General features: G+C 35.9%; 1 protein-coding gene across 14 annotated transcripts in view; it reads right to left on the reverse strand.

Annotated features, from left to right (window-relative positions):
• Positions 1-27,500, reverse strand: part of wnd (wallenda) — a 146,062-nt gene that overhangs the window by 49,426 nt on the left and 69,136 nt on the right. For 8 of the 14 annotated variants that reach the window (XM_067118892.1, XM_067118893.1, XM_067118894.1 and 5 more), the window contains 2 exons: positions 3,235-3,357; positions 1,992-2,039 (listed from right to left, as the gene is read on the reverse strand). In XM_067118892.1, coding sequence (XP_066974993.1) covers positions 1,992-2,039; positions 3,235-3,357 — 171 coding nt within the window. The remainder of the gene's footprint in view (positions 1-1,991; positions 2,040-3,234; positions 3,358-27,500) is intronic. The other 6 variants (XM_067118898.1, XM_067118896.1, XM_067118899.1 and 3 more) reach the window with 1 other exon arrangement.

Below are 27,500 nucleotides of genomic sequence, written 5' to 3' on the forward strand. Positions count from 1 at the left end.
TGAATTTTACCAGTTGTTTCAAAGAACTAAATTGGACGTGCTGTCTTCTCTCAACTGTTTACCTTCAAGATGTACCTCAAAGTTCCCAACTGTAAATGGAGTCTAGAAAACTGACCTCCTTGATCCCATCCATTTGAAGCTGACCTATTCCACTATGAATATAGGTCAGCAAACATTCAAACCAGGATACAATCATCTATTTTCTAAGCGAGAGCCCATTTCTTTAATTTTTCCAATTTCACTCGCGAGCTAAATCGAACACTGTCGTAACAGGCTCCAGTACCTCGCGATTTTCAAACGCGTGCCAATTTCTTACTGACATATTTCATTCATACCAGGTCATTGGGGTTCCTTAACGTGTATTCGTCTCGGGCATTACGTAATGCTTCTCATTTTACTACAGACGAAGCGAACGACGTATCTGAGACTCAAAAATGGATGACTTCTTCATTTATTTTTTGTTGAATGTTCAATGGGAAACGAAGTTCCATTTGCAGATTTTTGGAGGAAAATGGTGCCTAAAAATTGGCAAAAATTAATTCTCTTAATTCCTTTCCGCAAAGCGAAGTATATTTTTACAAATTAGTCTACGAATGTTAAGGAAATGGTGCCTAAGTATCAGCAAAAATCAAATCTATTCACGCCGAGACATATTTTTACAAAATAATCTATGAATGTTGAGAAAATGATGTCTAGATATTGGCAGAAATTAATTATCTTTCATCAAAACGAATTATATTTTTACAAATTAATTTACGAATGCTAATATAAAAAGAGAATTAAGCCTTGCCCCTTCTTTGTTTTATTAAAACCAAACTCAACACATACCAGATTCAAACTCTCAACTCAACTCAAACGCGTTAAAATTAGCACTCGAATTTGGGTCTGAAAAGTGAAAGTGTCAGGTGTTGGCGGAATAATCAGTTTTTAGCAAAAGTGTAATAGCAGTCACAAATTACTTTAAAGAAGCTTTTTCCTTACCAATATTGTGAAATCCTTTTATGATGACTATAAGTATATACACAAAATATATATATATATATATATATATATATATATATATATATATATATATATATATATATATATATATATATATATATAATTTTACTACAGCATGTTGTTGTTCCATTCTTTCACTTTTCAAATGTTCCATAATGTTCATTCTCTTCTCTCTCTCTCTCTCTCTCTCTCTCTCTCTCTCTCTCTCTCTCTCTCTCTACTACTATTACACTTCTAAATGGGCGCCCCTACTCCTTTCACTAAGCACAGCAACTAGTTCTAGTCAGTCCCACCAGAGCTTGAGCTTAAAGAGAAGAATCAGAACCAGTCTCCTAACTGAATATATTTCCAAAAGAGAAAAAGATATATATATATATATATATATATATATATATATATATATATATATATATATACATATACATATACATATACATATACTTAAATGGGATAGCGCCAGAAGAGTACAACCTTCCAGTTATTCAGCAAGTCTCATGGGATGAGGGTGTTAGCCCCATGCCCTGTATTCTTGAGCTCAGCACATACTGATACCCTTGTATACCTGCCTGGGACCTACTGACAGGCATAGCAAATGTCAGCCCAGCACTGCATCACTAAGGAAAGGTACCCACTGCGATTTTTGACCATTAATAGAGTTTAATAAAGATTTCAGGTCACAAACTGAACTAAATTTACAACGAATTATCCACTCGACAAACTGGAAACAAATTAAACTGAGGTATACTGAAAATAACGATAAAAAACATTATTTACTTTTAAGTTCGTTCCTTGACAAATCTTCGTCTTTCACGCTTTAGTCTTATTGCTTTCCAGAAAAAAAAAACAATTCCAGCTCAAGAATAAGAAAAAGACACCTGAAAAAAAGCAAAAACTGCGAGCGGAAAACACGTACCAAAAAGGATAATCGATATAAACAATAAACCCAGTGTCCCCCAGGGGTGGGGTCCCAAGGAGTTTGCACAACTTACCTTTTTCTAAAGTCCATTTCATCGCGGTCCGTGCTGCATGAAATCATACTACTCGAATTAATTAAGGGTTAAGGACTTTTTTCTGATATACATTTAATTATGACAAGAAATTTCGTGGTAATTACAATATTTTCCTCTTATAATCATTCTTTCACGGTCAATCAGTTTATAATAATTTTGTTTATATTAATCACTCATTTTTTGTTTAGTTTAATTTGATTCCTAAGCCTGATTATTATCCTAGAGTCGTGTGATAATTCTTTCACCCGTATTTTCGGATAAAGATTAAAATGATTATCTTAATCAGATGCTAATTATGTTCCCATTTACATATAGTTACAATGTTTTAACATGATTATTCATACTTAGCATCTTACTATATTCCTAACAGATATCATTTAAGGACATTATAACTGTACATATGTATGTGTGTATATATATACAGTATACATATATATATACATATACATATATATACATACATACATATATATATATATATATATATATATATATATATATATATATATATATATATATATATATATATATATATATATACCATTACCACAATCAAACAATATAAACCTAATAAAGGAATTGTCTTAAAAAACTGTCGACAAATAATAAAATTAAAAAATTATTATATTTGACCACCCATCACATACAAAAAATAAAATATCAAACCCCAATTCAGGCAAGAAATAAAAGGTGTGGCAAAATAAGGGAAAGATATACTTAGCTATTATTTCTTCTCTAACGAATAAAGAGGAAAAAAAACGGAACCGAAAGATTATTGAATTATATTCACTCGCTTATGAGATTTTGCCATTCCCAAATCAGATTGAAACTTGACTGTAAAAATTTTATATTCATATATATATATACATTAAATATAAATATAATATATATAGTAAATATTTATATAAATATATATGGTATATATACATACATATGCATATATATATATATATATATATATATATATATATATATATATATATATATATATATAAATATATATATATATATATATATATATATATATATATATATATATATATATATATATATATATATATATATATATATATATATATATATATATATATATAATAATAATGCAATATCCGTTCCTAATCCTGCAAAGAATGAAATACAAAATACAAAACAAAAACAAGTTAAACCACAAACAAACTCAAAAAAAAAAAAAAAAAAACACAAAACAAGACTTAAAACTTACCTGGTGGAAAATACGTCTTCTTTGTCGTCGGTGGGCGGAGCCAGGAGGGATGGGGAGGCCTGGGAGGGGTCCACCACCACCCCCCCGCTCTCACCTTCCCCTAACACCAACCCACTCTGCATCCTGCCGGGAGATAAACAGAAGGACATCGATAATCAAACGTACTCAGAGAGAGAGAGAGAGAGAGAGAGAGAGAGAGAGAGAGAGAGAGAGAGAGAGAGAGAGAGAGAGAGAATTTTTATCAATATTATTAATGATCTCATTATTTTTTGCTATTACACGACTTTCATTTTTGACATTTTTATGACATTGTCACTAACGCTGCTATAAAATATTCATGACATTATTATTATTATTATTATTATTATTATTATTATTATTATTATTATTATTATTATTATTATTAATATTATCTAGCTGAAGAATAAAAAATTGTCTAGCCTAAACGTTCAACAACAATAATAATAATAATGGTTGTTGTTATTATTATTATTATTATTATTATTATTATTATTATTATTATTATTATTATTATTATTATTAATTAGCTGAATAAAAAAGATCCAGCCTAACGTTCAACAAAAATAATAACAAGAGTGGTTATTAATTATTAATAACTATTATTACTGTTATTATTATTATTATTGCACTGAATAACCTCACGTATCTAGCCTAAAGGTTCACACCGTAATTTCATGGAAAAATCAATCAAATATTAAAATAAAAATATAGTGAATCAGTCACGCAATATTCAAGAAAAGAAACAAATGGCGTTTCAGTATTTGTTGTTCGTTTACATTCGGAGCTGTTTCACAAACAACAAAATCAAATAGGAAAAACTCAGTATGCTACCCAATACAAAATGTCAATATGTGCTGCATAAGAGAAAAGTCATATCAATAATTATCATTATTATTTTAATTTTTAACAACTTCAATAACCATTCTTTTTAATAAAAATTAGATATATGTTATTTCTAATAATCTCATTTAGGAATGAAATTAATAATGAATGCGCGCAACAGTACATTTCATTAACTGAAGTTTTCAAAACAATTCCTTGTTATTTAAAATTACACTTTAATAACAATGCACTGTCGTTTTATCTTTATTGTTATAAGTGATCTTTACGAACGCCAGTAATAACCCGTAACAATACGTGAGTGTAAACTGTATATATACTGTACATTGAATAATAACTGTATATAACTGCATATAACTGTAAACTGTCAATATATGGAATTCCAGAGGTAAGTAAGAAAAGCAGGTAGATAATAACGCATTCCCCTGAAAGCAATCAATCCACCAACCTGTAACCCCCTTCAAGGAACGACACTTAATTCGCAGAAATCAAAAGAACCCCTTAATGGGATGAACGAACGCTTTTCAGGAAGAGGCAGTTAATGGGCTTATCATCAGATCCCTTTAGCACGGGATAAGTTCTGCGCATCCTGTTAGGTGAAAATTATCCTCCCTTTCCAAGAGGGCTTCCCTTGGGCACGGTGCTCCTTGGGGTGGTGTCGTGTTGAATGGCGACGGTGGAGGGAGGGCCAGGGTGCTGACGAGGGGGTGTCAAGGGGGTAGTGGTGGGTGTCAAAGGGTATGAGGTTTTGCCGAATAAGTGTCAAAGGGAAAAAGGGTTTCAAGGGAGTACTGATGAGTGTCAGAAGGAGAGGGCAGGGGTTGTTAATAAGGATTACTAAAGGTAGAAAGATGATTTTAACAAGGAGTGACAAGGAAGGAAGGTCATTATAGGAGTGTCAAGGAAGAAAGTCATCATAGGAGTGTCAAGGAGGGATGGGCATTATAGGAGTATCAAGGAGGTATGGTCATTAAAAGCGTGTCAAGGAAGGAAGGTCATTACACGAGTGTCAAGGAAGGAAGGTCATCATAGGAGTGTCAAGGAGTGATGGTCATTATAGAAGTGTCAAGGAAGGAGGGTCATCATAGGAGTGTCAAGGACGGATGGTCATTATAGGAGTGTCGAGGAAGGACGGTCATCATAGGAGTGTCAAGGAGGGATGGTCATTACAGGAGTGTCAAAGAGACTTAATAAAAAAAAGAAAAAGCATAGAAGTGTCAAAGGGGAAACCGTGCAAATCAAAAGGGTTGCAGAAGTAGCCACAAAGACAGATCAGACCTCCATGACGAGGTGTCAAAGGCGGAAGGGGTTTTAAAGAGATGGTGTAAGGGGGTGTCAGACGGGGTGGGAGGGAAGGAGAACTTAAAAGGGGAAGGAATATGCTGGATATAGCGATAAAGGGGAGGGCTAAGAGGCGCTAAAATAGGATGGGCCCTAATATAGCAGAAAGCTACGTCGTGGCATTAAACTGATTACCGAAGCCCTATCATTTCGGTGGTCCCAGGAACTCCTTGAAATCATAAGGGTGGGTCTTCATCTCTCTCTCTCTCTCTCTCTCTCTCTCTCTCTCTCTCTCTCTCTCTCTCTCTCTCTCTCTCGTTAAATTTTCGAAATATTCGTCGCGGTTACCACGCTCCCTGTCCCAACCCCTTTAAACAACACTCCCATAATCTTTTGAATCAATGCCAAGTTCCTCGTTATGGAGAGAGAGAGAGAGAGAGAGAGAGAGAGAGAGAGAGAGAGAGAGAGAGAGAGAGAGAGAGAGAGAGAGAGAGAGAGAGAGATTCGAAGTATTTTGGGTTACTTTTTAATAAATAATAATTTACCACAAATTAAAAAACTGTATGGTCAAATTTTCATGTAATATTATTGAGATTCTACATATGCTTTGATGGATTCCGTTTCTTTCTAATTGTGCATGTGCACTTACATACGCGTTCAGGCATACGCGCCCTTGCCACACACACACATACATATATATATACTGTGTATATATATATATACATATATATATATATATATATACTATATATATATATATATATATATATATATATATATATATATATATATATATATATATATACACTATATATATATATATATATATATATATATATATATATATATATATATATATATATATATATATATATATATATATATATATATATATATATAATCAACACTACCAATCGTTATCTCTTAATTTATCAAGACCTATCTTACCCACCGCCTCTCTCTCTCTCTCTCTCTCTCTCTCTCTTTCTTCGAAGCTGTGCGAATCCAAAAGAAATAAAAGTTTTGGAAGAGGACCAAAAAGTTGCCCCTTCCCCTCCCGCCGGACATGTATGAGAGAGAGAGAGAGAGAGAGAGAGAGAGAGAGAGAGAGAGAGAGAGAGAGAGAGAGAGAGATGGACATCCTAAAAGGCTCACTAGTTAGAAGTTTTGCCCGCTGCCTTCTTTAAGGTCCACTAAACCGGCGGTAAAATTTCAACATCCGAGCCGGATACTTCTCTCTCTCTCTCTCTCTCTCTCTCTCTCTCTCTCTCTCTCTCTCTCTCTCTCTCTCTCTATATATATATATATATATATATATATATATATATATATATATATATATATATATATATATATATATATATATATATATATATATATATAATATATATATATATACATATATATATATATATATATATATATATATATATAAATATATATGTATAATATATATATATATATATATATATATATATATATATATATATATATATATATATATATATATATATATCTATATCTATATATACATGTATATGTATATACAGTATATACTGCTTCTTACATGTTTTTTTAGGGATGAAGTTCCTAACCCCATTCCTTTATTGATCCTGTCTAGAATCTACCACAGGCGACTAACTGCCACGTACGAAATTAACCAATTTGCTCACCGGAGACAAGCTTCTGACTCGCTCAAGGATCGAACCCGTGTTATATGCACTCATATATACTGTTCCAAGCATTATTATTATTGTTACATCTCTCTCTCTCTCTCTCTCTCTCTCTCTCTCTCATACACACACAATCTCTATAGGTCAATATTATCAAATCAAGAAAATGACATATCTAAGATACTATATCAATATCTACTAAACGGCTCTGATTCTCTCTCTCTCTCTCTCTCTCTCTCTCTCTCTCTCTCTCTCTGGGTTTCTTATCCAGAGTAGATAATATGAAATCATGAATTTTGGCATTGACGTATCCAAGATATTCTAGAAATTTACACTGAGAGGAACATATGTTCTCTCTCTCTCTCTCTCTCTCTCTCTCTCTCTCTCTCTCTCTCTCTCTCTCTCTCTCTCAGCCTGGCGCCGATCGTAGGCGTGAGACGTGGTGGCGCCGACCACCACGATCAATACGAGGCAAAGCTTGACTTCAATGGGCGGGGCCTTCGACAGAGGGGTCTCGGGTTTTGTGTGTGGGGGGGCGTGGCCTGGGGATGAGAGAGAGAGAGAGAGAGAGAGAGAGAGAGAGAGAGAGAGAGAGAGAGAGAGAGAGAGAGAGAGAGAGCTCTCCCTTTAGAAGAATTGGACAGTAATTTTCTTGCAGATATGTGTTTCCTGAGTTATCAAATATTGCAAGCTGAGGATGGCAGACGAAGAGAGTTAAGTATATCTTAGTTTTACCAGAGAGAGAGAGAGAGAGAGAGAGAGAGAGAGGAATCTTGATTGCAGAGAGAGAGAGAGAGAGAAAGAGAGAGAGAGAGAGAGAGAGAGAATCTTGATTGCAGACGAGGACAGAGATGGAATCTTGATTGCAGCAGAGACAGAGAGAGGAGAGAAAAGAGAGAGAGAGAGAGAGAGAGAGAGAGAGAGAGAGAGAGAGAGAGAGAGAGAGAGAGAGAATAAATTTAGGCATCCTACAATAAATCAAACTCTAAAATAACCCACTCCTAAAAGTATGCTGAACTCATTACATATATAAAAAAATAAATGAGTAAATAAATAATCAAGCCCAGGAATAACTAAAACATTTACCAAGATAAAACAAGGGACCAGATTTGGCATCACTCGTGACGTAAGAGACGAGAGATGATAAAGGCGCATCTCCAAACTTGTAAATGAGAGAGCGTAAATATCTTCTTCTAATTCAATGAATCGCAGCAATACGGAAATATAAATTAACGGTACTAGAATAGATAACTGATGTTGCAACATAATACACCAAAATAAACAGTGTGCGAAATAAATGGACGGGATTAAGGAACTGACAGAAGTAAGTGAAATTTGAGAACAGACAGATATAGACAGAATGCAAGGAATACACGGAAATGAAATGCACAGACCGAACGCAAGGAATAAACGGAGATGTAATGGAGACACCGAATGCAAGGAATACACGGAAATGAAATGCACAGACTGAATGCAAGGAACAAACGGAAATGAAATGCACAGACCGAATGCAAGGAATAAACAGAAATGAAATGCAAGCAGATATCTTCATTAAATTTCTATTTGTATGTGGGTTCTTATATCATAAAAAAACATGATCTAAATAATGACTGTTGAAGATCGTACAAGTAATGACGATGTAGAAAGATGTATACATTCGTAAATGGAGAGAGAGAGAGAGAGAGAGAGAGAGAGAGAGAGAGAGAGAGAGAGAGAGAGAGAGAGAGAGTAACGATAAAACTACCTCATTGGATGATGACGAAACGAACCAGTTTGTTCTTGGCCATCAGCGAATTTTTGAGAGAGAGAGAGAGAGAGAGAGAGAGAGAGAGAGAGAGAGAGAGAGAGAGAGAGAGAGAGACCTAAAATATAAACACATTGGACAACCAACGAAAAAATGATCAAGAAACGAACCAGTCAGTCCTTGGCACATCAGCAATTTTCTGAGAGAGAGAGAGAGAGAGAGAGAGAGAGAGAGAGAGAGAGAGAGAGAGAGAGAGAGAGAGAGACGTAAAATATAACCACATTGGAAAACCACCAACAATTATCACGAGACGAACCAGTCAGTCCTTGGCCATCAGCAAATTTATGTGTGTGAGAGAGAGAGAGAGAGAGAGAGAGAATAAAATATCAACACATTAGACAACCAATGAAAAATGACCACGAAACGAACCGGTCAGTCCTTAGCACACCATCAGCAATTTTCTGAGAGAGAGAGAGAGAGAGAGAGAGAGAGAGAGAGAGAGAGAGAGAGAGAGAGAGAGAGAGCGGAAGGAACAAAAGAAAAGGGGTGTTCCTGTTCTTTCTCTCGCAAAGAGCCCAAGTCATTTTCCCCTCAATCGAGCGACGCAGGCAAGAAGAGGGGAAACCAACTCTCGACTCGGGAATCTTGCAGAAAAAGTCACAGACCTGAAAATATTGAGTCTCCCATCTATCTGTCTATCGACACAACGCTCATCTTCACCGGATAGGTAAACAGACCAACAGATAGATAGACAAATAGACAGACAGACAATAGACAGATAATCCTTCAATGAAGTCGACAGATAAAACAATTGACTGAGCAATAAGAGGTCGCTAACCTCCCCGCCTACGCTGATCCACGTTAATTTCAAGGAAAAATCTTAATCTAACCTAACTTAGGATATCCTGCACTGCTCTACGACTGATTCGTTATTTCGTGCCTCACACACACACAAACACAGAAAGAGAGAGAAGGTCTCAGTGTCAAATATCCTTCATCTTCTGAATAAAAATATTAATAATAATAATAATAATAATAATCCCCTATTTATCAGTTAGAAAAATCTCCTTCACTATTAGGACAGAGAAGAAGAAGAAGAAAAAGAAGACGAGGAGGAGGAGGAGATTAAGACAAGAAGAATGTTGACCATTCACTCTATTAAAAACGATCTTTTAATCAATAAATGCTATTTGTAAAACATTAGAAGCTGGTAACCATAAAATTAAGTTTCAGCGAACGAACCAGTTCATTTGTACTTTCAAACGAACGTAAGGTATAAATTCAGAACGTGAATTAAGCGACATGAACAATGTACCCATTTTTCTGTCAAAAAATATATAACAATGATTCTTTAATAGGCAGCGTTCAATCGCGCAATGAAATTCGAACTACAGAGCGTAGGTATATTGTTAAAAAAATATATCTATATATCTTCTATCTTCTATAAACAACCAGTTTTTATCAACCTCTCAAATGTAACGAAATGCTTTTATCCAGCTGTAAAATAGTAACATTCAATGACACAATACAGTCTAAATACACAATCTGCCAGGAACAACGTCTATACATCTATTACAAACCAGTCTTTCAAACCTGTCAAAACTGACGATTTTTCTATGCAACTGTAAAATAGCAACGTTCAATGACACGGTACAGTTTAAATATACAGTAATATTTGCCAAGAACAACCTCTGTACATCTATTACCAACCAGTCACTGTCACCTGTCAAAACCAACTGAAAACATTTTATGCAAATATAAAATAGCAACATTATGGCACACGACAGTCTAAACATACAATCTAAACAAACGATTTGCCAGGAAACCCGCTTTTGACAGGCAACAACAGACAAATCTTCTGCAAGCATCCGGCTGCCTCCCGAATACGGAGATTTCCTATCCGGATGGAAAATATGGATTCTTCAATTATGCGACGCCTCGTTGAGCAGATCCCCGGATGTTGCAATCCTAAATGCAATGAGATTTGCGAGGATTTCCATACTCAAACACCCAGGAATTAATTAGTCTTTCTCTCTCTCTCTCTCTCTCTCTCTCTCTTACCAGGTAAAGCTTATCTCACTGCTTGGAAATACAATGAAGAGAATAACGAGTGTTTTGCAATAAACTGCTAATTAATAGTAGCGGCTATTCATTTTGTTATATATATATATATATATATATATATATATATATATATATATATATATATATATATATATATATATATATACAGAGTATATATATATATATATATATATATATATATATATATATATATATATATATATGTACAGTATATATATATTATATATATACATATATACAGTATATATATATACATATATATATATACATATATATATATATATATATATATATATATATATATATATATACATATAGAGAGAGAGAGAGAGAGAGAGAGAGAGAGAGAGAGAGAGAGAGAGAGAGAGAGAGAGAGAGAGAGAGAGAGAGAGTATTTAAAAAATACAAAAATTGACACAACTTTTGTTAATTATACTGTAGAATAACAACGCTTTCACTGCCAAAACTCATTACAAACTTACTACAATGGCACAGACAGACGTTACTACAGACTGTCTGTTTCAGAGACAGCATTTGAAGGCTGTAATCACTCGTTGTTGATGAAGGAAGTTGTCTGAATTTCTTCTCAATAATTCGGCACTGAACATTACCGATTTCTAAATCCTGCAGTATAATCTTGTAACCGGCATCTGATTACAATTTCACTTATATGTAAACATTATAAAGCTGGCAGTGGCATTGGACTGCACTTGTGTATATATTAAGACGGCCGCAATTTAATTATATATCAAGGTTAATAACAAAATGGAGGTAATTCATAATTCCAATACTGAACCCTGCAATACTAAGTGATAATCATATACACATTTATATATATATATATATATATATATATATATATATATATATATATATATATATATATATATATATATATATATATATATATATATACCCTATTCAGTGACTATTCATGCTTTGGTGCAAACACTTCATTAAACAGTCTTTTCATTCTTTTTATTTCAGTTCAATAAAACGCGAATCTCGCACGTCAATGTTGACGTCATAGCGACGTAAGAAAAAGCTTTGAAAATTAAATCCATTAACCCACTACCCTTCATTGCTCCCCAGGGATATGTGTGCCACAGCTGTTCCTTTCTAATCATTGTAAAGTTAAAGAGAACTTCTTAAGAAAATTATTTTTTTTACCTCACCTTTGCTAAGGTGCACGTGGAATTTTTTCCTCTTTGCTAGATCATGTTACAAACGCATTTAAGTTAGATCAAGAATCAATGGAGTATGGATTTTGATGATTTCTTCAAGGTGGGGGTTAGGAGGGAGGGAGGGATGAATGATGCAAGAGTGGAAGGGGTAACTTTAATATACCGTGTTCAAGTGATTCTTGAGAATGTAAAAAGAGAAAACAGAGATTGAAGAATATAAAAACATCTGGAGGTGATGGTATTACAAAAAAGATGCTGATGCACGGTGGTAAGCATGACTGGCTTACTAGGGTCTGTAAGGTATGTCTGAATAAGGGGAAAGTTCCCGGTGCTGTAGTACGGCAGTCACAGTATGCTACTGGTTTACCAGGGTTTGTAAGGAAAGTCTGGATGAGGGAAAGGTGACTGAGAGGACTGCAGGAAGGTGTATGGACGGATTTTCGTTGATCAGTAAAGACAGATAACAGAAGGACTGATAGTAGAAGAACCGGAAGAGAATACTTTCATCAAATGCTTGGTATAAATAGTTATACATGTGAGAGATTTGAAAGTGAAGGAAGATAAGTTACTAAGAACAGTTCCAGTTTTTAGTATGACGGAAGGAAAGTGTTGTCAAATCTACTGGTCACTTTTTATCAGATACCTGTGTCATTGTTATAACCACAGTGCCCTCTTATCTTCTGGAAATCTTCCCAATTTTTGGAAACGCTTACCACTACAGAGCCTGAGATCAAATGCAAGAGTGTGGAGCAATTCTGACGTCCGTAGCAGGATTCGAACGCCATTCTGCTACTCCGGATGAAGGTTCGAATCCTGCTACGGATGTCAGAATTTCTTCAAATCTTGCATTTGGATCTCTGGCTTTGTAGTGACAAGGGCATCTAAAAAGTGGGAAGAATTCGAAGAGCTGAGAAGGCACTGTGGTTATTACAATTTCAAGAGTTGTAATAAATGCAAAGATGCTTCCCTTGGTGGTCGTCCGTCTCACGGTCATGCTGTAGCTAATATACATATATATTCAGTCCCAGAGTTAGCGACTGCAATTATAGATGCCTGATTAGACGAATGAATATGAATGAAAGTTCGTCTACAGACCCCATCTTTCCTATGTCGTTAATATTCAGTTTCACTTCGACAATTATGACAGACTGACATATCAAACATAGAAACGAAATAAATAAAAATTTACTAACTTATTCAGTTATTTATATATCCTTGAAACAAAGGATCGAATTAATACAAAAAATAAAAGAAGGTTATTTATCTGTTTATTTATGTATCTTGAAAATATGGGATTACTAAAATCCCGTTGCAAGCGTGTAGGCAGTAGGGATTACATGTGCTTACTGTTGCTGTCCACTAGACTGTGAGCCTTACATAAATTACGTGGAGGCCGAAACGTGACCTCACATAGGTTCACATATGTACTGGACACGATCAGAAAGGCCCCACCCTCGTGTAAATTCAATACATTACAGCCAAAAGCGTAACAACCAGGAAGACAAAAAGAATCATCATTTCCATAAAATCAAAATAAAACAGAAAGAATTAAGACAATTATCAGGTAACCCACCAAGATTGCTGACTCAGCAAATAATGACATGAAATTACGATCTATCTAAGTAAACACAAAACAAACCATATTAAAGATTCTCTCTCTCTCTCTCTCTCTCTCTCTCTCTCTCTCTCTCTCTCTCTCTCTCTCTCTCTCTCTCTCTCTCTCTCTCTCCTTGGACCAAAGCCCTACGCTCTAATAATCTCGAAAGAAAGAAACTGAAAAGAACGAACACACATACACACACACACACACACACTCAAACACAAACACACGCACACACTTGTCTAAACAGTGGTACGGACTCAGGCACGAACTGCAAAAGCAGGTCACGTGCGCACGAAGCACAACTTCGCCAAAATTTACACATCTGAAGTCATTAGCACTTCTGAACATATATGATGAGTCCAAGTGTGGTGTCGCAGGTGTGTCTGTGTGAGAGAGAGAGAGAGAGAGAGAGAGAGAGAGAGAGAGAGAGAGAGAGAGAGAGAGAGAGAGAGATTGTGCGCTTGTGCCTTAAACGTTGTTGCGCCTATGTTAATTGCTCATGTGTAAAATAATAATAATAATAATAATAATAATAATAATAATAATAAATGTAACAAATGCAAGAAAATACAAATTTAGATATTATTTGTGTACAAAAAACTCTAGATACACTGTATATTATATGGCAGTTCTTTCTTTATCTGCACACACACACTATATATATGTATAAGTATATATATATACATATATATATATATATATACATATATATATATATATATATATATATATATATATATGTATGTATGTATATATATATATGTGTGTGTGTGTGTGTGTGTTTATGTGTCAATAATAGTTATACCGATTCACAAATAAAAGTTGTAAGCACGTCATGAACTCAGGCAGGTTACTGACCTCTTGCATGGGCATTAATATTCATGCCACAGCGTCTAAGCTATTCCTGAAAGTATCTAAGATCAGAAGGAAATGACGAGCCAAGAGTATTCAAGTGAATAATTTTATGTGATTGGTGAGAAGTAATATTTCATCAATTATATTTTTTTTCATAAAATAATAATTTATGAAAGGCAGAGTTTTAAATATCATATGCAGATATTCGGTTCAAAATGCAATATATCTTACTGTATTTCAAACGTCAATACAGCCCTTCTTACTGTATTGCAAACGTAAAATACAATACAGTATTTCATACTGTATTTTTTACAGTCTTCATCAAGTACTTGGCCTTTAAAGTAATTCGATTAATGTTTAGGTGAAACACAGTAAATAAAAAAAAGGTAAAAGACAGCAAAGTGCAAAATCTTTGAACCAGGTGCAATGCTCATCACGCACTAATGGTGAAACGAATCGGGAAACACAGAGGGAAGAGGAGAAGTCTGGAGCAAAGCAGTTACCTCAGAACTGGTGAACAGTCTGCCTGAGGAAGTTGCGCAATTGAAACCTCGAAAGCTCAAGCGAAGGTGCAAGGCACTGCTACCCTAAAACAGTTCATCTTGTATTTTAATAATTTATCTACAATTTTATCTGCTTATTTATTAATATATTAATTTAACGCCTTTTTTTTCTAACAGTTAGTCTCTTCTTTGTGTATTTCCTATTACCTTCTGTTCCGTCTTTCAAATGGACGCCATATAATATTCTTTGGAAGTTTGAATTTCAAGTCAGTGGCTCCTGTAGGCTTGTTCCATATAAACAGGGGTTAATCTTCTGATTATTATTATTATTATTATTATTATTATAATTATTATTATTATTATTAATAATAATAATAATAATAATAATAATAATGTAAACACTGATGAGGAACACCGTTCAGGTATTCGAAAGTCTTTGTTTATTTTACATAGTAATATATTTACTATAAAATTGTAGATTTTTGTTTTACGGGTTGTTTTTCACAAGATTGTGAATTTCTTAATAATAATAATAATAATTAGTAGGCTGTCATATCGATGCAATCACCGGATATAATGTTTCAAGCTGCAATTGGTGTTTACTGTACATCTACAGGCTTTGATAAAGCTTCACACTTTGGTGATAAATCCTCATAATTTTCTTTGTCGATGGTATCAGCCGGTACTAGGCCACTCCCCTTCACGACTCGACGAGACAAATCAAGGGAAAATTAAGTTAGTATCCCGTCCCCCCCCCCTAAGGATACCACTGTCCCTACCACCCCACCCCTCCCCCACCCCTAGGGAGGAACAAATGCAGACGCTTTTGACTGGTTAATCAATACTGTCTATGGGCAAAAAAATTTAAAAAAGGGTAGGGAGTGACAAAGGGGAGGGGGAGAGAGGGAGAGGGGGGTGAATTCACCATTTCACACCCCGTGTCTAAACACTCACGAGAGGAAATGGGGCAGTTATGTCCGTGCAGAGGAATAAATTACATCTTTTAATCTCAAAATCACAGATAGGAGAGAGTGAGAGAGAAGCAAGCAGACCCCGCAGGACGTGCAGATGATTTTCGATCGTATTCGCTCTTGTCATAAGTGTCAAAATACAGGGATTGCTTTCCAGCGAGTGGAAACACAACATACAATATTTACTCCATGTGCTCGATTCCCACCTCTCTCTCTCTCTCTCTCTCTCTCTCTCTCTCTCTCTCTCTCTCTCTCGTTTATCGTCTGGCGCCACTGAGTCTGAACTGAAGAACAGGTCGACAGAACGTCATTTTGAAGAGGAACATCGAAAAAGGAACATGGGCGACGGAGTTGAGCAGATATTTTGAGGTGAAGCTGCTAGCCCCATCTCTCCCATGCGACGGTGCCCTGACATTTCACGTTGGTCACCCGCCCAAGCACTGACCTACCCTAAAGCAACATATATAGAGGCAATACGCCCTAAGGAGTTAAACCTTTATCCATCAGAAGAGAGACAAAATGGGACGCCTATCTGTACATACCACGCCCAACTGGAGCTTCATTCCCGACCTACCTCTCTCTCTCTCTCTCTCTCTCTCTCTCTCTCTCTACCTGGCGCCCAAGAGTCGGATCTACTCACCTCACTCTCCCTCACCCTTGAAATATTGAGCAACTTCGTCTTCTGAATCTCTCTCTCTCCACCAGTCTCTTGGATATTGAACCGATCTCTCTCTCTCTCTCCCTCCCTTCATCAAGCAGACACACACACACACACACACACACACACACACACACACACACACACACATATATATATATATATATATATATATATATATATATATATATATATATATATATTGTATATATACTCTTACGTCTGGGGAAGTTTTGTGCACAAGGTTCATCTTCGATTCATTAATTACAATATAAATGCGATAGGAACCACTGTTTTGATTTTAATCTCAGGAACCATCCTTCATAAGAAAAACAGCTTAGTTATGTATGCATGTACGTATGTATAGCATAACTGTGTGTGCATGTATGTATGTATGAATGACCCAACTACGTTTAGATATTTTAAAAGATATGTCGAATTCCTTCTCTCGTATCCCTTAAAAATATTGGTGCAATCTGTACACGAAGTATAACTCGCGTCGCTGTAGGTTTGTACGTCCTGAGGTCCACACCAGACCTCTTTCTCCCTTTCTCACATAAACCATGTTCCCAGGCCGCCTTGGGACAAAGACCTGTGTTAGCACGAACTAGCTCATTTTAAACCAACCATCAACAGTATAACCTAAATAAAGTGAATCAAAAAATAAGGTCAAGAAAGAAGGATGATTGATTTATATCCTGACCTAAAAGTCTCTTTGGACAGAATATATATAAATATTTTTTTATGAGTTATAATTTCTTTCGGGGAACAGACGGCATACAAAAACAAAAAGCGTTGGCGAACGTCCTAATGATATTAACGACTTATTTCCGAGAAATAACTGAACGAGTCCAGACTCCAAAAAACGATGCAGAGATAAAAATGAACCAGTTCGGCGACCGTGCTAATGGCAGTTAACAAAAGTACGCACGATATCACAGCCCCTTTAATGAGCATTCATTGATTTCTGCTCAAAACTTCTAGATTTTGAACGAGTTTGGTTAGCATTCAGGGAGTCTGCGTCGTTCTTTTAAGAAAATCGTAAGTTTTAGTAATACTTTGGAGAATGGTAAGATGAGCGAGTTTAGCATTCAGGAATTCTGCGTCGTCCTTTTAGAATCAGAAAACAAACCAAGTTCCAGTTGTATTTTTGAAATAGTAACTTGAACGAGTTTAGCATGCCAGGATTCTGCGTCGTCCTTTAAGGAAAGAAACGAAGTTTCAGTAATATTTTGGAGAACGATAATAAGTAAGAATTTATTAACTGAACGCAGTTACCATTCCGGGATTCTGCGTCGTTCTCTTAAGGAAAAAAAAAATTCAGTAATATTTTGGAATAGTGATTTGAACGAGTTTAGCATTCCAGGATTCTGCGTCGTCCTTTTAGGAAATAAAAAAAAAGAACTTTTAGTGATATTTTGGAAACAGTTATTTGAACGAGTTTAGCATTCCGGGATTCTTGCGTCATTCTTATAGGGGAAAAAAAGAAGTTTTAGTGATATTTAGAAAAAAAAAAAAGTAATTAAAACTAGTATATTAACTTGAACGAGACTAGCATTTCGGGATTCTGCGTCCTACTTTTGAGATAAACTATGAAGAAGTTTTAATATTTTGAAAATATTTAGAATCTACATTCGTACGATTTTTTCTTTCTAGAACAGTTTCATAACGAGTATAGCTTCGTGCAATCTCGTATAGAATATACAGAACAATTTCATAGAATAGGTTCGTGCGATTTCGCAGATAATATATTTCATAGGCAAAACAGCTTCAATTCGTAGATTAATTGGATTACTTCGTAGGCACAACAACTTCATACAACCTCGCTGAGAATGGCTAATCCAATCAGACCAATTATAGGCCATTCCAATCACTCCTACGCCGCCTCATGCCTGCAAGCAACTCACTGACTAATCGCACACTTGGCCGTTCCGCTGTCATCCCTTGATTTTCCTTTGATCGAGGCGGAGTTTATTCCACTTCCAAACAGCAAAGCCGTCATCACCATCAATAGGGATCGAAGGGGGTAGGGAAGGAGGGAGGTGGCGGAGGGAAGGGAAGTACTTTGGGAAATAGGTATTCAGTCTCACAATGTCTTGTTTTGTGGAAGCATTTTCAAGAGCGGAGGCACGCGGTGGTGGCGTCATCAATAGACCAGAGGCTATATCTTGCCTCCCCTCTCTCTCTCTCTCTCTCTCTCTCTCTCTCTCTCTCTCTCTCTCTCTCTCTCTCTCGCTTGGGGTCTTCGGGTCTTGACGGCTTACATGCTGCTGGTGATCGTCTGCTGCTTCGCATTCGGGTGGAGATCAAAACAAGAGATTCTTCTTCTCCTTTCTCTTATTTGGAATTTAGGTATCTTGACCTTTTATTTCTCAAAGTTATTTCTTGATTATTCAGGCTATTCTTTATGTCTTGATGTACGAAAGAAAACATACCGATACCGAAGATTATTTTTTGAAGGGGGAGGTTTCCGAATTCTGTCTGTGGTATTTTGATCAAAACTGGAAAAGTTCCCGAGGCATCTTTTTTCTCTTTGTCAGGACGAAAGCCAGAGGACTCCTTGGCAAAATCTTTCAATTCTCCAGCAAAGTAGATACGTCAAGGAAGGTGTATCATAGAAATATCTTTGACTTATATTGTGACACGGGTATTATTTTACCACCAAACCTTTATCAGTAAAGTGTCTAGGTCGACTACAGCGAGTAGCTACTTCTGATCTCACCATGCACTCGTCAAGAATCGAGATTCCAAACACTCTGATTTACACAGTTCAGCGACTGTTGCTTTCCTCCTGTCGAAGAACTCTTGAAATTCTCTTCTTATTTCCGTTCTTCCTGGCTGGTAACATGTCTTAGTTTAAGAGACGGAAAGGTCTGTATATTCTTCCGCTCCTTTCCAAGCTCTTGTTTCCCTCGGGTCTGGTCTACAAACGGTTAGCTGTCACATTAGTCTTTCCCCTGAAAAATTCTTCATTTCTTCTCGTCTAATCTTCTCCCGGGCTGGGCTAGAAAAGGACGAGGGACCATGTCCAGGTGGCTCTAGCTCGTAAATTAATAATAATAATAATAATAATAATAATAATAATAATAATAATAATAATAATAATAATAATAATAATAATACGCCAAAAATGGCTTCTGATACCGGCAAACAGCTTCTAATAATAAACTGATTTTTAATAATAATAATAATAATAATAATAATAATAATAATAATAATAATAATAATAATAAGCCTAAAAGGCTTCTGATATGGCAAACAAATTCTAATAATAAACTGATTTTAATAATAATAATAATAATAATAATAATAATAATAATAATCCTAAAATGGCTTCTGATACCGGCAAACAGCTTCTAATAATAAACTGATTTTAATAATAATAATAATAATAATAATAATAATAATAATAATAATAATAATAATAAGCCTAAAAAGGCTTCTGATACCGGCAAACAAATTCTAATAATACACCGATTTTAATAATAATAATAATAACAATAATAATAATAATAATAATAATAAGCCTAAATGGCTTTGATAATGGCAAACAGCTTCTAATAATAAACTGATTTTAATAATAATAATAATAATAATAATAATAATAATAATAATAATAATAATAAGCCTAAAATGGCTTCTGATACCGGCAAACAGCTTCTAATAATAAACTGATTTTAATAATAATAATAATAATAATAATAATAATAATAATAATAATAATAATAAGCCTAAAAAGGCTTCTGATAGGCAAACAAATTCTAATAATACACCGATTTTAATAATAATAATAATAACAATAATAATAATAATAATAATAATAAAAATAATAATAATAATAATAATAATAATAATAATAATAATAATAAAGCCTAAAAAGGCTTCTGATACCGGCAAACAACTTCCAATAATAAATTGGCTTTTGCAACATTTAACATCTGATCAACAAACGTCTGCAGAAACTGAGTTCTGAAGCCAAACGTTGCGAAAGGAAACTCGCTTCAGGCAAACTTATGAACGAACTTACCACTGACCTCGGGGAAGATCGCTGACGTCGGAATAATTACAGTGGTTCGTGTTTTACCTTTTGAAAGTTGCCTTTTTTTTTTTTTTTTTTTACTGAGATGAATGAAATCTTTAAGGTGGTAATTTTGGTTGAATTGGATACAGAATTTAAGCCAAAGGACAACCACTGGGACCTAAGAAGTCATTCAGCGCTGAAACGGAAATTGTCAGTCAGAAGGTTTAAAAGGTGTAACAGGAGGAAAACCTCGCGGTGGCCTAGAAATCAATTGTAAGGAGAGGGTGGAAAGATGGAAGAAAGAGAATATGAACGGAGGTACAGTAAAAGGAACGAAAGGGATTGCAGCTGGGGGCCGAAGGCACGCTGCAAAGAACCTTAAGTAATGCCTACAGTGCACCGCATGAGGTGCACTGATGGCTTAACCCCCACGGAAAATAATTTTGGCTGAAAATTGCCATTTTTAGTCATACTTTCGACTGAACTTTTATAATGAAATCTTTAGAGTGGAAATTTTGGTTGTCATGTAACTGTGGATAAGATTTCTCTCTCTCTCTCTCTCTCTCTCTCTCTCTCTCTCTCTCTCTCTCTCTCTCTCTTCAGTACCATAAAACATAATAATGTCTCCAGTGAACTGAGAAATTCCTTGATTTTTTTTTTTTTTTTTTTTTCGAGAACCACCGCGAGTGGGTCTAGCGCCTCGCTATTAAGGCCAAATTAATTCGCGAAGTTCTGCCACGAGGATATAAACATCAGTTCTTATAGGGTGCTTCTGCGGGCACGCTGCCTTTCTGTTGACATTGCACGTTTGGAGGAAAACGTTTTTCTTGGATTTTGGAAAGAGAAACGTTGGTAGTTCCGAGTTATGTAATACTGACGATACGGTTGCTTCGTCTTCGTTGGAGAGGAAATTATACTGACTACAAAAACGTTTTTGCAACAAATAAATACACTGAATGCAAAGAAATATTTTTGTAAAAAAGTATACTGAATGCGAAAAAACATTTTTGGTAAAAAATGAACCGAATACACATTTTTTAAAAATATATAACAAATAAAAAATACCCTCTTGTAAAACAAAAATATATATATTGAAACCACAACAGTTTTTGTAAAAAAATTATGCAGAATACAAAAAAGGTTGTTTGTAAAAATATATACTGAATACACCTCTAATAAATTATATACAGTACATGTAATACTCACGTATTAATAACGCATTATACATGAACAAAAGCCTTTATTATCGTCGTGAGAAACAAAAATCAATATCTGCCCCTCCGAATCATCACAGGCACCCCTTTCCTTGCACACAAGAGGCATAGAAGACAGAGAGAGAGAGAGAGAGAGAGAGAGAGAGAGAGAGAGAGAGAGAGAGAGAGAGAGAGAGAGAGAGAAGGGGGCAAGCCCTAAACAGCCATATCGCACTTCTTTCAGACCCCCCCACCCCTCCTCCACCTCCTCCTATTGTTGTTGTATTGTTGTTCCATCTTCGAAGGTGGTGCTCCCAATATCACCTACCCTAGATGGGACACACCCCCCTTCCCAAAAAGTGATTACCTCTACCCTATCTATGATACTCCTCCCCATTCCCTCCCTATCTAAGATAGTCCTACATCCTCCCTCTCCATCCCCCTTCCCCTCCCCCAAAACGTTCCTCAAACACTCGATCGATATAACACAATGAGGAGGGACCTTCCGCGCCCCCAAATCCTCCCACCCCCCGTCCTCCGGTAAGGGCCGTCGCCAAGGCAGGCGCCACGATTTCGGCGTTACGATGATGAAAAGGTGAAGAACGCTCTTTCGCAACCTTTAACGCCCCGCCGTCGACGCACACCGGATGAAATTGCTTGAGGCCTAAAAAGCAACTGAAGACGTCCTGGACAGAAGGTGGTGACGCATTGGCAGTCTTCGTGGTGACGCATTGGCAGTCTTCCTGGATCTTCAAATGTAGGTGGGTTGAGTGTTCCAGGTTCTCTCTCTCTCTCTCTCTCTCTCTCTCTCTCTCTCTCTCTCTCTCTCTCATGCGTAATCTTTCAAAAGCAGATCTCTTTCTTGATGAGAGAGGCTTCGTACTTTGCTTAGATATGCAATGTAAATGAAGTTGCGTATCTAGGATAAGATAAATAATAAAAAAAATATATCCTATTACCATTTAATAATACCCAACTGCTCCACCGAAAAATGTGCTAAATAATTGCTGATGGACAGTAAAAAGTCATGGCAACACAGCATTTCCAAAATGCTGCTGGTAGGGACTGGACTGGGCAAATGGATCAGCTCCTCTAAAATTCTGCTGGAAGCGAAGCTGAGCGAAATAGCATTTCCAGTGTGCCGCTGGAAACGTGCGTGAACAAAATATCATGTCCAAAATCCTACTGGAAAAGAGGGTATGCAGTAAGGCTTTTATGGTGTAGCTGGAAAACAAATGGCAGAAGAAAAATGGGTTTCGAAATGCTGTTTAGGCTTTTCCAAAATGCTACAATAATGGAAAAAGATGATACAAGTTGCTGTTTGCTTTTCCAGAATGCTGCAGGATAAGAAGATGAGGTGCTGTGCGATATTTCCAAAATGATACTGGAAAAGGGAGCCGAGCTGAAGGGACTTTCCCCATTCCAGAATGACGCTGGAAAAGAAAATATGCAAAACTACTTTTTAAAAGCGGTCAGTGTAAGTTTTCCAAACGGTTTTGGAAAAAAAAACCTGGAAACTTTGATTTCACGAAAATATAGGTCCGCCCCCCAAAAAAAAACAAGGAAACAAGCACAGATAATATCTTTCCAAAATCCTGCTGGAAGAGCAAGGAGAAATATCAAGCACAACTAGATTTGCTACTTCTCGACAAACTCATCCAGACCATCTAGAGTCTGGACCGGGTGCCATGCCAGACCATTCCTGGAACGGATGGGGAACTTTGCCAAAATCCCATAGTTCCAGTTAAGGAACAAATGATTTCTCATTTTTAATTCCATCGGACAAAATGTCATACTCCGTTGCGGTGAGAAGCTATTTTTAGATATTGGAAATGTTATCAACAACTGATCAAATGAACTCTCTCTCTCTCTCTCTTCTCTCTCTCTCTCTCTCTCTCTCTCTCTCTCTCTCTCTCTCTCATAATCTGCCTTCAGAGACTTTTAAAGAAAATCTCATGACCTCGTTGTATATAATGCTCAAGTCATTACATTGTAGGTCAGTCAAACTGATTGGAATAGAGTTGTCACGAATACAAGTTTTACGGAATCATATAAAGAGTGATTACTTTACAGGGTTCTGTCAGGAGGGATTCCGAAATGTTATGGCTATTTACGGACAGTTTCAGTTGCTAAGTTTTGAGAATGTCTACAATTACCTTACTCTTGTCTATGAACGGACACCCTATATGCATTAAGTATGGCGTATATATAGCCTTGGATCAAGCTTTGTTTGGCGAGAGAGAGAGAGAGAGAGAGAGAGAGAGAGAGAGAGAGAGAGAGAGAGAGAGAGAGAGAGAGAGAGGGTGGGGGGAAAGGAGAAGGGAGATGGGGGTACCGACCAACCATGACCTCCAAAAGGCACCACTCTGTCGCCTGGAATGCTTGAAATAGGAACGGGAATCTTTCTTAGTGTGGCCGTTTCCAGGCGGTGATACGCTTATATTTTCTCTCTCTCTCTCTCTCTCTCTCTCTCTCTCTCTCTCTCTCTCATTGTTTTTAATCTTGCTCCTCTTCCAACTGACTAGGTAAGGGCGCGTCGACATTACATTAAAACAAATCATAAGCACAAGGCGGGGGGATGGGCAACATATCTCCTACATATCACAAACACACTAACAATAAGTCAACCACTTTCACTGGGTAGAACTGACACTGAATAGTTGACATGTGTTCAACTTGTCTGTGACGTGTATGCGATGAGTTACAGAGTTGTGTTTATGACACGTTCAACAGACATGTTTTACCTTACCGTGGACGGATCCTTAGTAAGTACTCCTGTACTGACAGGTATCACGCATATCAAGAGTATACCCTCTGCACTTATCAACAAACACATGAATAAATTCAAGGACTTTCTACTTACCTACAACTACATGAAAACACACGCATATACATATATACATAAAAAAATACATATACATACTGTACATATATATACATATATGTATGTACAGTATGTATATGTATAATATATATATATATATATATATACATATATATACATGATGAATGTGTAAATAAAGACAAATGCCACAGTATATATATATATATATATATATATATATATATATATATATATATATATATATATATATATATATATATATATATATATATATATATATATATATATATATATATATATATATATATATATATATATATCTTAAAAAACTTATGACGTCAGATACGTTCACTAACACCTCTACGAACGGAAAAATGTTCTTATTTTATCTTCGTTTTTTTTCTTACGGCAGACGCTTTCTAATCGTGAATATCTTTTAAAAAGTCACTTGGAGACGACGACGCAAGTCGAGTCAGCGTTATTTGCAAAAATAGATAAATCTGGAAAATTGCACACTCAGAATGACCACTCTCGCGTGAGTGTCGAGTCTTGAGGGCCAAAAGGAAAAAAACATAAAAAGACAAGGTTTGGGACACACAAGCACACACACACCCACAAACGCTCAGATTCATAAGTCAAGTTTCGAGTCAAGAAAGTAAATATATTATGTTATATATATATATATATATATATATATATATATATATATATATATATATGTGTGTGTGTGTGTGTGTGTGTGTGTGTGTGAATGTGCTATATATATATACACACACACACGCAGTCTCAACACCCAAGTTGCTAAGGTTTTGGGTCACACAAAAAAAAACACACACACCTCATAGCCCACGAAAAAACACACTCATTGCCCCCCAAAAAGCACAAACATCTCATAAGCCAAGAGAAAAACATACATACTCAAACTTATAGCCCCCAAAAATACATTCATAAACCAAAAGAAAAAAAACACGCACACACACTTATAACCCTAGTAAAAACACACGCACATACTCAAAACCGAAAACAGACACACATACTCACTACCCAAGAGAAAAAAACACACATATCATCACCCAAAGAAAAAAAATATATACTCAACACCCAAGAGAAAAAACACACACGGATAGTCATCAGGCAAGAGAAAAACACACACTCAACAGCCAAGAGAAAAAACACACACATACTCAACACCCTAAAGGAAACAATAAAACACACACCTACTCATCACCCAATAAAACACACACCTAGTCATCACCCAATAAAACACACACCTACTCATCACCCTAGAGAAAAAGCAAAAGCACACTTACACTCAAAACCAAAGAAAAAAACATGTATGCATACATACAACCCAAGAAAAAAAAAATATATAAAAAGGAGACAAACAAAACATGCATTACAGAAATAGTGTAATAAAAGAAAAATATAAAATAATAACGACGGAATAATAGACAAACATAAAACAATAAATATTAACAATAGAACACGTGCACGGAAAAAAGCGAGGACAAATAGAACAAGAGGAAAGAATAAATAAATAAAAACAAAAAATAGGAAAAATGCAGCAGAAAATCCGCGAACGACAAAAGCCGAGAAGCCTTTGATTAATGATGTCCCGTTTCCGAGTAAAAACGACCAGGAGAGAGAGAGAGAGAGAGAGAGAGAGAGAGAGAGAGATCAGTGCCAGCAAAGGTCACGCTCTTCAAGGGGATTTTTTTCGTGGGCTCTTAATGAAAACGTTGGAAATATTTCCTACTGTCGGCTGTCACTTTGGGAGTCGAGTCGTCGGTTTTTCATTCGTTTCAAGAGGAACTGGAGGGTGTTAATAGAAGACGTGTGTGTGTGTGTGTGTGTGTGTGTGTGTGTGTGTGTGTGTGTGTGTGTGTATATATATATATATATATATATATATATATATATATATATATATATATATATATATATATATATATATATATATATATATATATATATACACATATATAAATATATATATGTATATATATATTATATATATATATATATATATATATATATAATATATACTATATATATATATATATATATATATATATATATATTATATATATACCATATATATATATACACACACACAAACATTAAGCTATAAATGTCGTTTGATATCCAATGCACTCTACCTCGGAAATAACCCGAAGGAGATAATAATTGATTCGTCACCTGGCAGGATCGAACTGCGTTCAGTGGACGCTCTAGACCACTCGGCTGTCCATATATATACAAGCATGGGGGTGGCAACCTCATCCCAAAGCAGTTCTGATGAATATTTGACAACAATAAAATGCGTACCATCTGCGTACCACATAAAGCCACTACGCATCGCGAATACTACGCCATTATCATTATCAATGTCGCCACAGAACCCTGCAATTATCCATCTCACTGCACCCATAACACAAAACCGCATTCCACTCTGTTTAAAATAGAAGGACAAAAGAGGCGCTCTATAATAACGAACGGATAACAAGGAGGGGGGAGGGGGAACAGAGGAAATAACACACACGCCTTTACACCACCAGGAAATGACATCCCAAGGATGGACGGAAAAATGGGGTGTACGTACAAGGGACAGACAGACGCGGGACAGGACAGACCTGGCGGGGACCTGACGGGCGCCGCGTGGTCTTGACGGTTCATAAATCAACAAATATCTCTTGTTCTACTGATTACAAGGAGACACAGTACTGTGAAGAAACAGACACATACGTATGTATGTATATGTATATGTGTTTATATATATATATATATAT

This window comes from Macrobrachium rosenbergii, chromosome 16 (genome assembly GCF_040412425.1).
Source record: "Macrobrachium rosenbergii isolate ZJJX-2024 chromosome 16, ASM4041242v1, whole genome shotgun sequence".
Classification (NCBI taxonomy): Eukaryota; Metazoa; Arthropoda; class Malacostraca; order Decapoda; family Palaemonidae; genus Macrobrachium; species Macrobrachium rosenbergii.